The 12,997-nt window shown below is 64.6% G+C and overlaps 2 protein-coding genes across 4 annotated transcripts in view; one reads left to right on the forward strand and one right to left on the reverse strand.

The window, feature by feature from the left end:
- Positions 1-4,899, forward strand: part of NECAB2 (N-terminal EF-hand calcium binding protein 2) — an 82,843-nt gene extending 77,944 nt beyond the window's left edge. Inside the window, exons 8-14 of one of the 3 annotated variants that reach the window (XM_054840555.1) lie at positions 2,272-2,390; positions 2,553-2,632; positions 3,416-3,472; positions 3,608-3,720; positions 4,005-4,082; positions 4,451-4,542; positions 4,732-4,893. In XM_054840555.1, coding sequence (XP_054696530.1) covers positions 2,272-2,390; positions 2,553-2,632; positions 3,416-3,472; positions 3,608-3,720; positions 4,005-4,082; positions 4,451-4,542; positions 4,732-4,760 — 568 coding nt within the window. In that variant the 3' untranslated portion in view covers positions 4,761-4,893. Of the gene's footprint in view, positions 1-2,271; positions 2,391-2,552; positions 2,633-3,415; positions 3,473-3,607; positions 3,721-4,004; positions 4,083-4,450; positions 4,543-4,731 lie in introns of all 3 variants that reach the window. The other 2 variants (XM_054840556.1, XM_054840557.1) reach the window with 2 other exon arrangements.
- Positions 4,900-5,675: 776 nt separating this feature from the next.
- Positions 5,676-10,510, reverse strand: SLC38A8 (solute carrier family 38 member 8). The gene is made up of 10 exons (XM_054840752.1): positions 10,328-10,510; positions 9,585-9,783; positions 9,196-9,349; positions 8,942-9,046; positions 8,595-8,652; positions 8,223-8,337; positions 7,935-8,082; positions 7,632-7,831; positions 7,382-7,433; positions 5,676-5,778 (listed from the first exon to the last, which is right to left on the reverse strand). The coding sequence occupies exons 1-10, from the start codon at positions 10,508-10,510 to the stop codon at positions 5,682-5,684; spliced, it is 1,311 nt and encodes a 436-aa protein (XP_054696727.1). The 3' UTR covers positions 5,676-5,681.
- Between the last annotated feature and the right edge of the window lie 2,487 nt (positions 10,511-12,997).

A 12,997-nucleotide genomic window follows, 5' to 3' on the forward strand; every position in this document is an offset into this window, starting at 1 on the left:
GGGGTACCGGGCAGCATAGCCCAAAGCTCAGCACAGCCCCCCTGGGTGTCACAGTGTCACTTGCCTCCCCCGAGTACCGCCATCACCGGCTGTAACCAGGACAGGTTGCCATGGAAACTGTTCATCAGATGCTCATGAAGCGAATCCCTCTCCTGCCATACCTGCAAACCAGGAGGCCAGGGGATGCTCGGAGGGATGCCTTGGCTTTCCCAAGCCATGGGCAGGCAGAGGGCACCGAGGCATATGGACCACAGAGAGTGAACATCCCAGCTCCCTGCTGGGACACCGCAGGGGCTGACGTGCTCGAACGCTTCGTGGCAGCCAGGTCTTGGTGTTTTGGGTTTTAACATCAGCAACAGTCCACGCCGGCAGCAGCAGGCTGGTCTCAGGACCTGTTGCTGCCTGCGACACAATGAGACCCTGGGCAGCTCTGGTGACATCTCACCAGCTTTCCTAGGAGGAATGCTCTGGGTTTCATCACTCCGCATCGCTTTCTTCTCCCCATTTTGGAAGGAAACCGCTGGCCTGTGGCAAACCCTGTACAAAACACGTGGAAAAAGTAAGAGCTCCTGGGAAACAATGAGGAAACAAACGCAACATCAGACGGAGCAATTAGAGCCCATGAAAGACTTTGCCAGCTTTTATTTGCCGACACGTGGGCCCAGTTCATAATGAGAAGTACTGTAGTTGTTTTCTCATGGTGATAATAGCCAAAAAAACCCCAACCCAAAACCCCACAAAAAAATGCTCTCACACATGCAAATGGAGACAAAGAGGTGGCCTAAAAAGCACCAAAATAAAGGGCTGTAAAAAAGAAGCGGGAGAGCAGAGCTCCAAGCCTGAGACACCTCATTAAATTGTGATTAAAAAGAAATCTCTGTCTGTTCTCGCCTAATTTCCTGCCTATTGACGGGGGATTATTCAGCTCCGGCAGTGGGATTATTACACAGCCTGTAGTGATGGGGATGTTCCTGCCACCTTTATCGCTGTTCTCGCTTCCTAATCTTGGAGATGCTCTTTGGGACCAGCTCATCACGTCCCTGTGTGCATGTTCAGGTCCACACCAGCTGATTTTGGGGGACAACAGCAGCCTGAACATCGCTCCCTTGGCACCGGAGGATCCAGCCGAAATTGCCTGGGATAGCCAGAGAGGGTGGAGAGGGCACCCGGCTGCTGCGCGTTGGAGGGAGCCGGGTGCCTGGGGAGGGACAGGAGGGCAGGGATGATGCTGGCCAGTGTTGTGCCCATCAGCTCCCCGGCTCTCAGCGTGCTGTCTCCAGCTGGCGAGAGATGCCAAGAGGATCTGGGGCTCCTGGGCACCTCCGTCAACAGGCAGCAAGCCCAGAGCTGCTCTCGCTGGAAGGAAATGCTGGAAACCCTTTGAGCAGCTCAGCCTCTCCCTCTGCGCCTCAGGCTTCCCATCGGTGGAGGAGGAAGGAAAGAGAGGGTCATCTTTCCCAAAACCCCATCCCATCTCACTGCACATGGATGGCAGCTGCAAATCCTTGTGGGGATGGCAGGTCTTAGCGTCCTCTCCAGCTTGCAAATGAACGACAGCCTGGCGGGGGGGGCCACCGAGAAGCTGAGGCTGGATGGTCATGGATGTCTCAGGCGTACGCACATGCACACACACTCTCTCCTTTTCTCTGAGCCAGACCGAATGGGCTTTGCAGTCCCAGAGGAAGAGGCAAGGTGGAGGAGATGCTACAGTGGATGGGTCTTCATTCTCCAGGAGAACCGTGGATGCAGCTTGTTGGTGGGACACACGGCCAGGCCGGCAGGCGTTCCCTGCTCTCAGGCAGCCATTCAGGCATGGGCACCTTGTGGGCTGCACGTGTGACAGCGACTTCTCCCATGCGTTAGTCACCAAAGCCATCCGACTGCCCAACCAGCCCCGTGAAGGTGCAGCCAGCCGGCTGGGCACAGCTACCAGCGCCTGAATGCCCAATGCTGTGGGTGTCTGTCTGGGGGAGAAAAAAATTCCCTGAGGGCTGCAGGAGATGCCGGGAGGGCTGCTGCAGTGGTTTATAAACAGGAAAGAAAAGTGACGGCTGCTGGGAACAGCCCACTGATGTTCTAATTCTGACCCACTCCCGGCGACGCTGAAGGACGGTACGGGAGGGAAGCTGGCGCTGCCTGGGCACGGTGCGGGCACTGCTGCTCTCCAAAGGGTCTGACATCGGCGGCAGAGCTCCCCAAAAGGATGCCCCAATGTCGGCTCCCGGGGCCGGCTCTGCCCTCCCTGACGGCCTGTACGCTCTCTGCTTGCAGGCACTGCCCCAGCAAGGCTGGCCACGGTCTGATGGACGCCTGGTACGACAGCCCCGTGCCCAGCTACTCGCCCACCAGCCGGGTGGTCCCCAGGGAGCACGGGAAGAGCTTCCAGATGGGTGAGTGGTGGCCGCACTGGCAGCCGGGGGGTGGCTCAGGGGAGGGAGCTGCGGTCCCGGCGGCAGCGCAGCGGCAATGCTCGACTTCCCCGGAGGGCAGCGGGGCTTTTGGGGTGCCCGGGGGTGCCTCTTGCTCCATTGCTGCCTCCTGGCTCCGTGCAGGTTCCCCCGACACCAAGGCGGAGGGGCTGGAGGGGCAGATCAACAGGCTGGCCGAGCTGATCGGCAGGCTGGAGGACAAGGTAACGGCCAGCGTTTCCACGCGTGGGGGCTGTCCCTTGGGTGTCCCTGCAGCCCCACCACCTCCCTGTCCTGCTTGGGACGGAGGTGACCAAGAGGTGGCCATGCCCATCCCTGTGCCTGAGCTGGGGTGGTGGCATTGGAGGGGCTTATGTTTTGTGAGCTGGTGGCACGTATTGAATGTGGAACTGTTAACTGTGGATGTATTTAAACAAGAAAAAACTTAAGGAAGAAGGCAACATCTCTTGCAGAAGCAGTCTTACTCCATCTAGGGACTGAAGGAGAAAATGTTGCAGTGCCAGAGATGTTTCTGAAATCCTCCTGGTTTGTGCTTTCAGGGCAGAAGGGGACAGGGGAAAGGTGGTGCTGTACGTCAGGGCAGAGAGGTGCCGTGAAGATTGAGGGCAGAAAAACGTCTGTCATGGTTGCAGAGGAAATAAGAGTGTGCCCAGGGCTGGGGCTGCACGTGTGGGTGCTGAGGAGGGATGGGTACCCCTGCTCCTGCCGCCCCAGGGACAGCACAGGGACCTGGAAAAGATGTCCGCTGTTTTGGGGCTGACGTGAGGACATGGGGTCGAGGATGTCAGCTGCGCTGGGAGCACGGGGAGCTTTTGCAGAGGGTCCTGACAGAAGGGCACGAAGGTGCAAACGGCTCTCAGAACCATCCCCTGCAGAGTAGGGGACGCAGCCTGGCATGCCAAGTGCTGGGGACAGAAACCCATCGGCCTGGGAGGGACACGCAGCCCCAGCCCACCCCCCCCTGCTGCTTCTCCCCCTTTTCCCAGACTCTCTGGTTTGACCTGCACCAGCGGCTGTCGGACAGCGAGAGCACAGCTTGCACGGTGAGAGCACCCAGCCACCACCCACGGGGTGCTGGGGTGTCCCTGCGCTGTGGCATTGGACTGGGGGGTGGGGGTGGGGGGTGGGTCACCCTGTTTTTCGGGTCTCACATGCCACTGTGTTTGGGGGGCCGGCAGTACCTCCTCCTGGTGCGGGACGAGATGACGGTGTCGCACAAGCACCTGGGCGAGTTTTGCAGCTCCCTGAAGCAGTACCTGAAGAGCGTGGCCGGGGAGCGGGACTGCTTCCAGTGGGTACCGCCGGCAGCCGCGCATCGGGGGGGCGGGGAGGCAGGGGGTGTCCAGCTGCCCATGCACCAAGGGGCACCCCACCAAGTGAAGGGCTGAGGCAAACAGCCAGGATTTGGGGTGTGGGGATGCTCGGCCACCTTTTGCATGGCCTGGGGAGTGCTGGGGGGCGGGGGGGGGGGGCCTCCCCCCACCTGGGTTGCTGGGGCTGGGGTCAGCCTGTGGCTGCCGATGGGGGAGGGATGCCCCGTGGTTTGGGGCTCACCCCTGTCCCTGCTTTCACCAGTGTCACTGCAGTGAAGCTGCCCGATGGGGTCACCTTCATCGTCTACGAGTTCTGGGAGACTGAAGAGGACTGGAAGAGGTAGGGGAAGGGGCGGAAAAAGCTCATTTTTTTGGGTGGGGTGCTCGGGCGTGGAGGGGTGTTGGAGCTGCTGAGCCCCAAGCTCTGTCCGCTGTGCGATGGCAGGGGCAAGGATCTGTCTGTCTGTCTGTCCTGGGGCTGTCACTGTAAAGTGGACAGGGGGCTTGGGAGGTCTCTGTGCATCTCCCACTGGGGATGCCTTTGGACATGGGGGATGGGAGGTCTCGCTGTCCTTTGCCCAAGGGGAGGGTGAGTGGGATTGCTGGCACCCAGCCCCTGCCAGAGCCAACAGCGTTGCGGCGGGCCGGGCCGGTGATTTGGGGGGGGGGGGGGGAAGGTTGTCACCCACCCTGTCCTGCCGGGCGCAGGCACCTGCAGAGTGCCACCTGCAAGGGCTTCCAGCACGTCAAGGTGGACACGCTGAGCCAGCCCGAGACCGTCTCCAGCGTGGCTGTGCCAGGTAGGAGGGTGGCTGCCCCGCGGGGTGGGGGACAGGGACCCCCGGGCGGCCAGCACCCCTCGCACTGTTGGGGAGCAGGGGTGGGCAGGGGCACGCGGTGGGCTGGGTGGGACGGGGGGGCGGTTGGGGGCGGTGGGGGGGGGGTACAGGACCGGGCAGGGGTGACCCTCCGGTGCGGTTCCCCCACAGCCGCCTGGTGCACCCTGAGCCGAGAGTGACCGCCGGTGCCGGGGGGGGCCCCACCAGCGCCCGTCCCCGCTGCGGGGGGGGCCGTGACCCCCTACATGGCTTGGGGGGGGGGGGCGGGAGTTGTCGGTGTGACCTGTCAGCAGTGAAGGAAACCCCCGTGTCTGTCCCCAGCACCCCATAGGGCCCCCCCCTCAGCTATCCCATCACCTGGGTCACCTTTCCGTGGGGTGGTCTCGGGAGGGGGGGGAGGGGCCCTGGGGTCTGCCAGGGAGGGGCTGGCAGGGTGTGGGAAGGGGGGGCAGCCCCCAGGCAGCCGGGCGATGGGGAGGGGGCAAGGCAGCTGTTGATGAGGGGCACAGGTGAAGGGGGGAGGCTGGAGCCCCCGGGGGGGGGATAAGGTGGGGGTCCCTGCTGGTCCCCAGTGCCAGCCGGGGAGGGGGCTGGGGTGGGGGGGGAGGCCGTGCCCAGCGCAGTGTGTGTGCCTGCAGGGACAGGGGTCCCGTGTCCCTGGGAGGGGGGGGCAGGGCGGTGGTAAAGGGGGGTGTCCCTGTTCCCAGGGCGCCCCGTAGTCCTGCGGGGTGTGGGTGGTCCCGAGGGGTTTCCTTCACGTGTGCACAGTGGCAGCGGGTGCCTTGCAAGGCGTGGGGGTGGCTGCCCCCCGCCCCATTCCGGGGAGGGTCTGTACATCTGTGCGTCTGTCTGTCTGTCTGTGCGTGTGCAGCGCTTGCTGCCTGCCCTGCCCCCCTCCCCCCCGCCCCCCGTGCCCAGGGGTCCCTCGGGGTGCGTGGCGCAGGACCCTTGCCGATACCCTGTCCTGTCTTTATTAGCGCCAAATAAAACCGTGATGGGATGCAGCGGTGTAGCTGTGTCCGGGGCGATGGGGCTGGCGAGGGCATGGTGGGCTGGGCATGGTGGGGGCACGATGGGGGGGGGGTGGTGTCCATGGCCCCTCAGCGCAGCAGCCCCAGCACAGCCAGGGCAGCGCTCTGCCCGCAGACGAAGGTGCCGCCGAGCACGGAGAGGACGCCCCAGGCGATGAGCGCAGCCCTGCGGGGACACGAGCAGGGGCCCGGTGGGACACAGCCGCCCCCCAGTAACATGCCACCCCCTGCCCCCCACGGGTGCGGGGCCCTCTGCGGTGTCCCGGCCTCCTGCGCCGTGCTGCTCTGCATCGCTCCCGCCCGACGGCCCGGAGAGCCCGGGCAGCCCCTCCGGCTCCCCCCGGTGCCCGCTGCAACGACACGCAAAACCTGGTCAAACGCCCGGCAGCCGCCACCAAGAGACCGTCCCCGGTTCTGCCTGTGCCGGTGGCCCCGCCGGGGGGTGGGGGACACAGACCCACATCCCCCCCCCGTTCTCAGCACGGCCGCTCCCACACCCCTCCAGCCCCCACCCTACCATCACATGCCGCCCCCCGGCTCCATTCCCAGCCCTGCGACCTGTGGGTCTGCACCCCCACTGCCCCCCCTCCCCGGGCACACAGCCCCCCGCCTCAGCCGGACACCGAGCCCCCGGGACACAGCACTCACCCCCAAACCCCGCTGCCGCTCCGTCATGGGGCCGTCAGCACCAAGCACCTTCCCGAACTGCTGCAGGCGGGCCGGGGCTGTCCCCTGGCTGTCCCCATCGCCCCGGCTCGTGTCGTCCCCCCTCCTCCTGACAGCACTCCCGGGGTCGCACCCTGGTGGGTGTCCCCAAGGGACCGCTCCAGGTCCTCGTCACCCACCGGGGTGCCCCTGCTCACCTTGGCCTTGGCCCTCCCCAGCGCTTTGGCACCGTGGGGACACCCTCGCCCCATGCCTGGACAGCTGTGGGCCCTCCCCCCCCCCCCCCCCCCCCCCCCCCCCCCCCCCCCCCCCGGGCACCCTCTCGGCCAAGACCCCAAGGTCCTGGCGCGCTCCCTTCAGCCACCATGGAGAACAGGACGCCACCCCACCCCTGCCATCACCTTTACCCTCACTCAGACTCTGCTGCTCCCCCCATGGGCACTACAGACACGCTTTGGCACACGCTCACCCCAAAACTCACCAGCACCATACTGAGTCCCCCCACCATGGGCTGCTGCCATGCCCCAGCCTCTCCAACCGGGAGTGGTGATGGGGATGCACCACCCTGGCACAACAGCCGCTGAACACCTGACAGCTGCCCACGTTGGGGCACCGTGCCACTCCAACCCCCACCCTGATCCCCCACCCCAGTCCCCACCGGGTGCCCCAGCGCCACCAAACCCTGCAGGCTCCGTCCTTTACAGCCGCCCTGCCTTGAGAGGGGCCCGGTACCCAGGAACCGCCCTGGTGCCTGGGCTCCTCCCTGATACCCAGCCCCAGCCCCGATACCCAGGCACATCCCCACGTCTGGGCACCTCCGCGATGCCTGGGCTCATCCCGACACCCAGGTACACCCCCGATACACGGGCACATCCCCAATCTCTGGGCACATCCCTCCACACTCACCCTTCAGCCCCAGCACAGACCCCCATATCCTGCAGTCAGTGCTGCTGCTTCGGTGTCTACAGCCATCCCAAATCCTCCTCCTTGCGGGGCTCCCACCTCGGCTGGGGTGTCCCCTCGGGGACCCTGCCCGGGCCATGGGTCCTGGGATACCGCACCCTGCCCCTGCCCCTGCCCACCACCGAGCCGCAGACACTCACTTTTTGCGTGGCCCGAGGGCACGGGTCCTGGTCAGGCACACCAGGCACAGCCCTGCTGCCAACACAGTGGCTCAGCACTGCTGCTGCAGCACTGCTCACGCAGGTCCCGTCACGGCGTCCCCCACAAGGATGTCCCTGCACCCCTAAAACAGGACCAGGACGAGCCACCCGCCACCACAGCCCCCTGCACACAGCGATGCTCTTGGCACTGGTGACCCCTTCCTCCCTCCCTCCCACTGCTCACTCTTGCCTGGGAAGATGAAGATGAAGAAGGCACTGATGCCCCCAATGACCTCGATGACCTTGCCGATGTCGGGGACAAACAGGGCAATGGCGAGTGTGGTGGCCATCCAGGCGACCGTCAGTGCCACCCGGCTCCGCCGCTCGTGCACCTCCGGCGCTGCCGTGGCCCCGCGCTTGGGGGTTGCCCATACGTCCCGCACCACCGACCTGGGGAGGGTGTAAGTGGGGGGAGGGGGGGGGGGGGTGACGGCACCTGGCGGAGCCGCACCAGCTGGGGGGGCAGACACCCAGCTCGCCACCACCCCCTCACCTGCCCAGCAGCACCACGATGGGGTAGATGGTGATGATGGAGACACCGAAGAGCAGGCGGGCGACGATGACAACCGGGTCGTTCCCTGGGTAGGACATCAGGACATCGGCCGCCACGGCCTCACCGAAGGTCAGGTAGCCGTAGAGCCCTGCCGACAGGGAGGCGAGGGTGGGTGGCAGCAACCTCCAGGGAGCGGGTGGCCGTGCCGCAGAGGAGGATGGAGGAGCCCCAGGGACGGGGGACATCCTGGGCAAAGAGCGGGGGGGAGGCTCCAGCTGCTGGGGTTACCCGTGAGGGAGTAGATGAGCAGACAGATGAGCATGGAGAGCACGGAGACGGTGACCCAGTGGGAGAAGCTCTGGTTGCGCATGCTGCTGTAGATGGCCACGCAGGCCTCGTGGCACTGCAAGGCACGGGGGGGGACAGCGCTGGGGCCCTGTGCAGGGACAACCCCCTTCTCTCCCACCCATGGGTGCCCTGTCCCACTCTGCCCTTTACCCAGGGACTTGTCTCCTGCCCTGCAGCCACCTCTGGTGACAGCCACAGATCCCCTTCCCTACAACCGCCCCCCTGCAAAGGATGTCCCCAGGGTCCGGGACACCCCGGAAGGCTGCCAGCACCACCCCAGCAGCTGGGGACAGTGTGGCCAGGGTGACCTACCTGGAAGCCGAAGCAGATGGTGGGGATGACGCTGAAGATGGAGGCCCAGGAGGAGGCCCTGCAGCACAGGGGGAGGAAGTCCAGAGGGGGACCTTGGTGGCATCAGCTGTGAAGCCCACGTGCCACCACGGGAACCCCCATCCAGTGATTTTTGGGAGAAGAGGGGGATTGCTGGGGTGAAAGCTAGGGCTGGGGGCTGCCACCCACCCAGTGCCCTGCCAGCGCTGTCCCCAGCTTACCCCCCCCCTCACCCGGGGGCACCTCCTGCTCCAGCCCTGCCCCATGCCACTGCTGATGCCACAGGGGATGGGGTGGGAGGGACGTGGGGCTGACACCCCCCCCCCTACCTGGAGGGCTGGGGGGGCGTGGGCGAGCCCAGGCTCTCTGCCTGCAGGTGGTACTTCAGGACGATGACCAGGGTGAGGTAGCAGGCAGCCAGCGTGCCCAGGATGCTGCCAGGGCAGGGGAGAGCATCAGTGCACGGACTCCCGGCAGCTGGGAGGGAGTGGGGGTCCCACAGCCCCGCAGGGACATGGGGGGAGGTGGCCTGGGGCACAGGGTGCCCAGAGGTGGGCCACCACGGGGGTAGCCCAGGTGGTACCTGGAATACTTCTGGAAGCCGATCTCCCTGGGGACAGAGAGTGGGAAGATGACGAGGACACAGAGAGCCGACAGGGTGAAGCGCTGGTCCGTGTACCAGGGGGGTGGCGAGGGGACCCCGCTCAGCGTCCCGTTGGGGTACAGAGAGTCACACACTGCGGGGGGGGGGGGGGGAACAGCAGGGCTCAGCTGTGCCCCAAAAGGTGGCCCAAGGGGGTCATGAGCATCATATCATGGCAGGGTCAGGGACCCTCGTGTCCTTGGGGGGGTCCCAAGAAAACCCCGGGGCTGCCCCCAGCCCACACAGGAACACCTTCCCCCCAGTCCCGGGAGTCGCCAGCCCCAAGTGAGCCCTGAGCAGAGCGGGGGGGGGGGGGGCGCACAACTCACGTTTCTCCAGCTGGTCACCCACCACCCTGAGGAGGGCCACGGAGATCATGAAGAGGTTGAGGAGGAAGCAGACCTCACAGAGCTTCCCCGCCGCCGCCCCGCACACCGCCCGGACGACCCCCTGGTAGGTGGGCTGGGCGCTGAGGGCCGCCGCGTAGCCCAGCACGGCCAGCCCGCTCACCAGGAAGACCAGCGAGCCCTGCGGGGACAGCACCCGGCAAGAAGCACCACGCCGACCCTCCGTCACCCCCCCCCCCCCCGGATCCGGGGGGACCCAGCAAGGCCGCGGCCAGGGACCAGGTCACCGGCCAGGTTGCCTTGCGGTCCCAGGTAACACGGGGCAGCGAAAGGATGGAGAAACAGCCCTAGGTGAATACTTTGGGTTTAGATTTGGGGGTTTTGGGCATGTAGGGGACCAGCCACCGATTTTATTTTACGTTTTGCTAAAAGCCGGCTAAAAGCGCAGCTTCAGATGCAAAGAGCATCTCCAAGGCGGCAGCAGTTTTGCCCCCCTGCCCTGGCTGGTCTCCCTTCGGCCCGGGTCGGGACACGGACACTGCGCACCGTGCGATGGGGAGGGTCCCCGCCAGCCCCCCCCAAACACCGGGGCAGGCGAACCTCACCCTTCCTTCGCCCCTTCCCTCGGGGCCGGCAGGTACCTCAGCATCCCAAAGGGGGGTCGAGTCCCCCGCAGCCCCTCGCCCCCGGCGCCCCATCCCGGATCGGTCCCCCCCCGCCCTTACCAGCTCCACCAGGAGCGCGGGGGCGGCCCCGCCGGCCCTGCTGAAGGCCCAGGGGAAGCTCAGCAGCCCCGCGCCCAGCGCGGACTTCAGCATGATGAAGACGGCTCCGGCGGAGGAGAGCCCGGCGCTGCGCCCCCCCGCCGCCGGCAGCAGGGGCCGGCCCTCGCCCGCCGCCCGCTCCATCCCGGCGCCTCCCCGGCAGGGCTCTGGGCCGGGGCGGGCAGGGGGAGCGCAGCACCCCCCCCCCCCCCACCCCCCCATGCCGGGCCCCGCGGGGGCGGGCGCGGATGAGCGTGGGGGCTCCGCGGACCACCCACCCGCCCTCCCGGGGAGTGGGGCGGCGGGGGACCGGGGCAGGAGCCGGCCGTGGGAACCATCCTCCCCCCGCCCCGAGCTCACCCAAGGAAAGGCCCGTCTGATCCCACCCCGGCTCGGGTACAGGGGAGCGGGCATCGTCCCCGAGCCCCCGCGGACAGTGTGGGGGGACCACGGTTCATGCACCCCCCTAGGTCGGGCCCCGCGGTCCGTGTCCCGCTGTCTGTGGGCATCCCCAAGTCTCAAAGAGCTAATACTGACCGTAGGAAACCAACAGCACGGGGCTGGGGCTGGGCAGGCTGGGGGCTCCCTGTTCCGTCTGGGTTCGTCCCATCCATGAAAGTCCCACCACGGGGCATTTCAGAGCGTCCTGGGGCAGGGAGGGTGCGGGAAGGCGGCTGCAGCGAGTGCCCTTCAGCCCATTTGGCTGGTGGATGCTTCACCACCTGCTGGGTGCAGGATGAGGCCAGCACCCCTTGGTGTCTCTGCAGCAGCTAAAAGCCCACCAGGGTGCTCCTGCACTCAGAGACCTTAGCGAGGAGCCACCCCATCCCTTTCCACATGGAAAAAGGGTGCCGGGATAACAGGATGAGGTGATTGATGCTGTGGGGGACCCCCACAGAGAAGGCTGCACCCCACAGGGACAAGGGGCCCATCTCCTACCCGGGGGGACACACAGCAGCTTTGTGCCACTCCTGGCACATGCCACCTCCTTGGGGCTCAGGGCACGGGCCCCCCGACGCTGGCTGACAGCCCCTAATGCATTTTTGATTTCCCAAATATGTGCCCTGCTGATCTTGGTAAGACGGATAAAGAGACTTTAATCAGCTGCTAGGAGGAATTATGGATGGCTAATTGTGCCTGCCACCTTCATTACATCTCTGCCGCCTACGGGGCTTATAACCATTTAAAAGGGCCCTTCCAGGCCTTCATTAGCTGCACACCAAAGGCTTTGGAAATAATTGGCCTCTACGATTTAGAAATTGGCCACTGGGCTGTAAAATACCAGCCACCGGGAAAGGCTCTTAATTCGGACTGGCGCTTTGATACAGCTTGACTCTGGTTTCAAGGCTGCGGCAGAGCTGTAATCTCTCATTAGCACTGTGAAGAGAGGAGTGAGCCTCCTCATTAGCACCAACCGGAGCAGTGGCACCAAAGCTTTCCAGGCTCCCTCTGAAGGGAGCCCCTCAAATCAAAGGGACAGAGCCCACCTCCCATGCTGGTGCAGCAGCCCTGGGTGGTTTCTCTTGGCTCCCTCCCTCCTATTTTTTCCCCTTTTCTCCCATTTATCTGCGTGCTCCAGCCCCCAGACTGTGAGCTGTAACCCGAGGGTCCCCGTGGGTTGGCAGCTTCACCTGCTGCTGTGTCACCTCGGCAAGTGCCCTCCCGCCCTCTTTTTGATGGAAGAAGGACTGCTGATACGTATTCCACACCGCTACCTTCATTTGAAGGCAAAGGTACAAAGATGCAAATGGACAGTCCTTGTTTTGGACAAATGAAAACAGTGACTACAATTACGCTTTGCTACCTGCAATTAATTCCTTCTGGCCCTTAGGATTTTACACCCTCAGTGACAGGTCTTTCGCAACCAGTACTTGTAGAGCTGTTGCTGGTTGGTCCTACACTGATGCCATGGGTGAGATGTACAAAATTCTCTCCCCGTTGGCATGGGTGTTTGGAGAGGGAGGAGCAATGGGCACCTCGGGTCCCAGCCCCACGGGGGTGGCACAAGCAGCCCAACCTCAGGACCATCTCCTCAGCCCCAATGAGCTTCCGCTAATGGCTCCCAAGCTAAAGCTCGGTCCCTTCCCTGGTACCACAACAGGACACTGCCTCTTCCAGTGCATCCTCATCTTCAGAGGGGAAGAGGCAGGCTGGGGGAAAGCCAACTGCTCTCCTGATAAGGGAAAACAGGTTTGCCCAATCCTTTCTGCAGCACACTCGCACTGCCAAACCCCATCCACATTGTGGAAGGTTTGCCCCAGGCAGTGCCCTTCCCCAGCCCCACCACCGCCATCCATGCTCATAAGCCCCGAAGAGGGCAGGTGCAGTTGGAGCACCCAGCAGGGCTGTCCCTGGCACCTTCCCCTCTCCGGCCGTGCCCAGGGCTGTGTGGGAGCCAGTGAGCTGCCCAGAGCCCACCCAGGACTGTTCACCCGTACAGCCTCCGTCCCCGCCCTGGCACTGCTGCTGTTCACCCACACAGCCAGCCACCAGCTCCCTGCTCCTCTGGGAAAAGGTACTCTTATTTGGAGCAGTGATAAAAAGCAGCTGTCAGGGAAAACCTCACAGCTTCGCTAGAAAAGAGAGAAGCTATTTCAGTAACGGTGACATTAATAGACACTACACAGTCAG

Source organism: Grus americana, chromosome 13, assembly GCF_028858705.1.
Source record: "Grus americana isolate bGruAme1 chromosome 13, bGruAme1.mat, whole genome shotgun sequence".
Taxonomy (NCBI): Eukaryota; Metazoa; Chordata; class Aves; order Gruiformes; family Gruidae; genus Grus; species Grus americana.

What these genes read in the sequence shown, in the direction of transcription:
- SLC38A8 (XM_054840752.1), bottom strand. Translation starts at nt 10,510, where the DNA reads ATGGAGCGGGCGGCGGGCGAGGGCCGGCCCCTGCTGCCGGCGGCGGGG. An exon ending in GGGTGACCAGCTGGAGAAAC is followed by an intron (nt 9,350 to 9,584) that starts GTGAGTTGTGCG and finishes CCCCCCCCGCAG; the next exon opens with TGTGTGACTCTCTGTACCCC. An exon ending in GGCTTCCAGAAGTATTCCAG is followed by an intron (nt 9,047 to 9,195) that starts GTACCACCTGGG and finishes CTGCCCTGGCAG; the next exon opens with CATCCTGGGCACGCTGGCTG.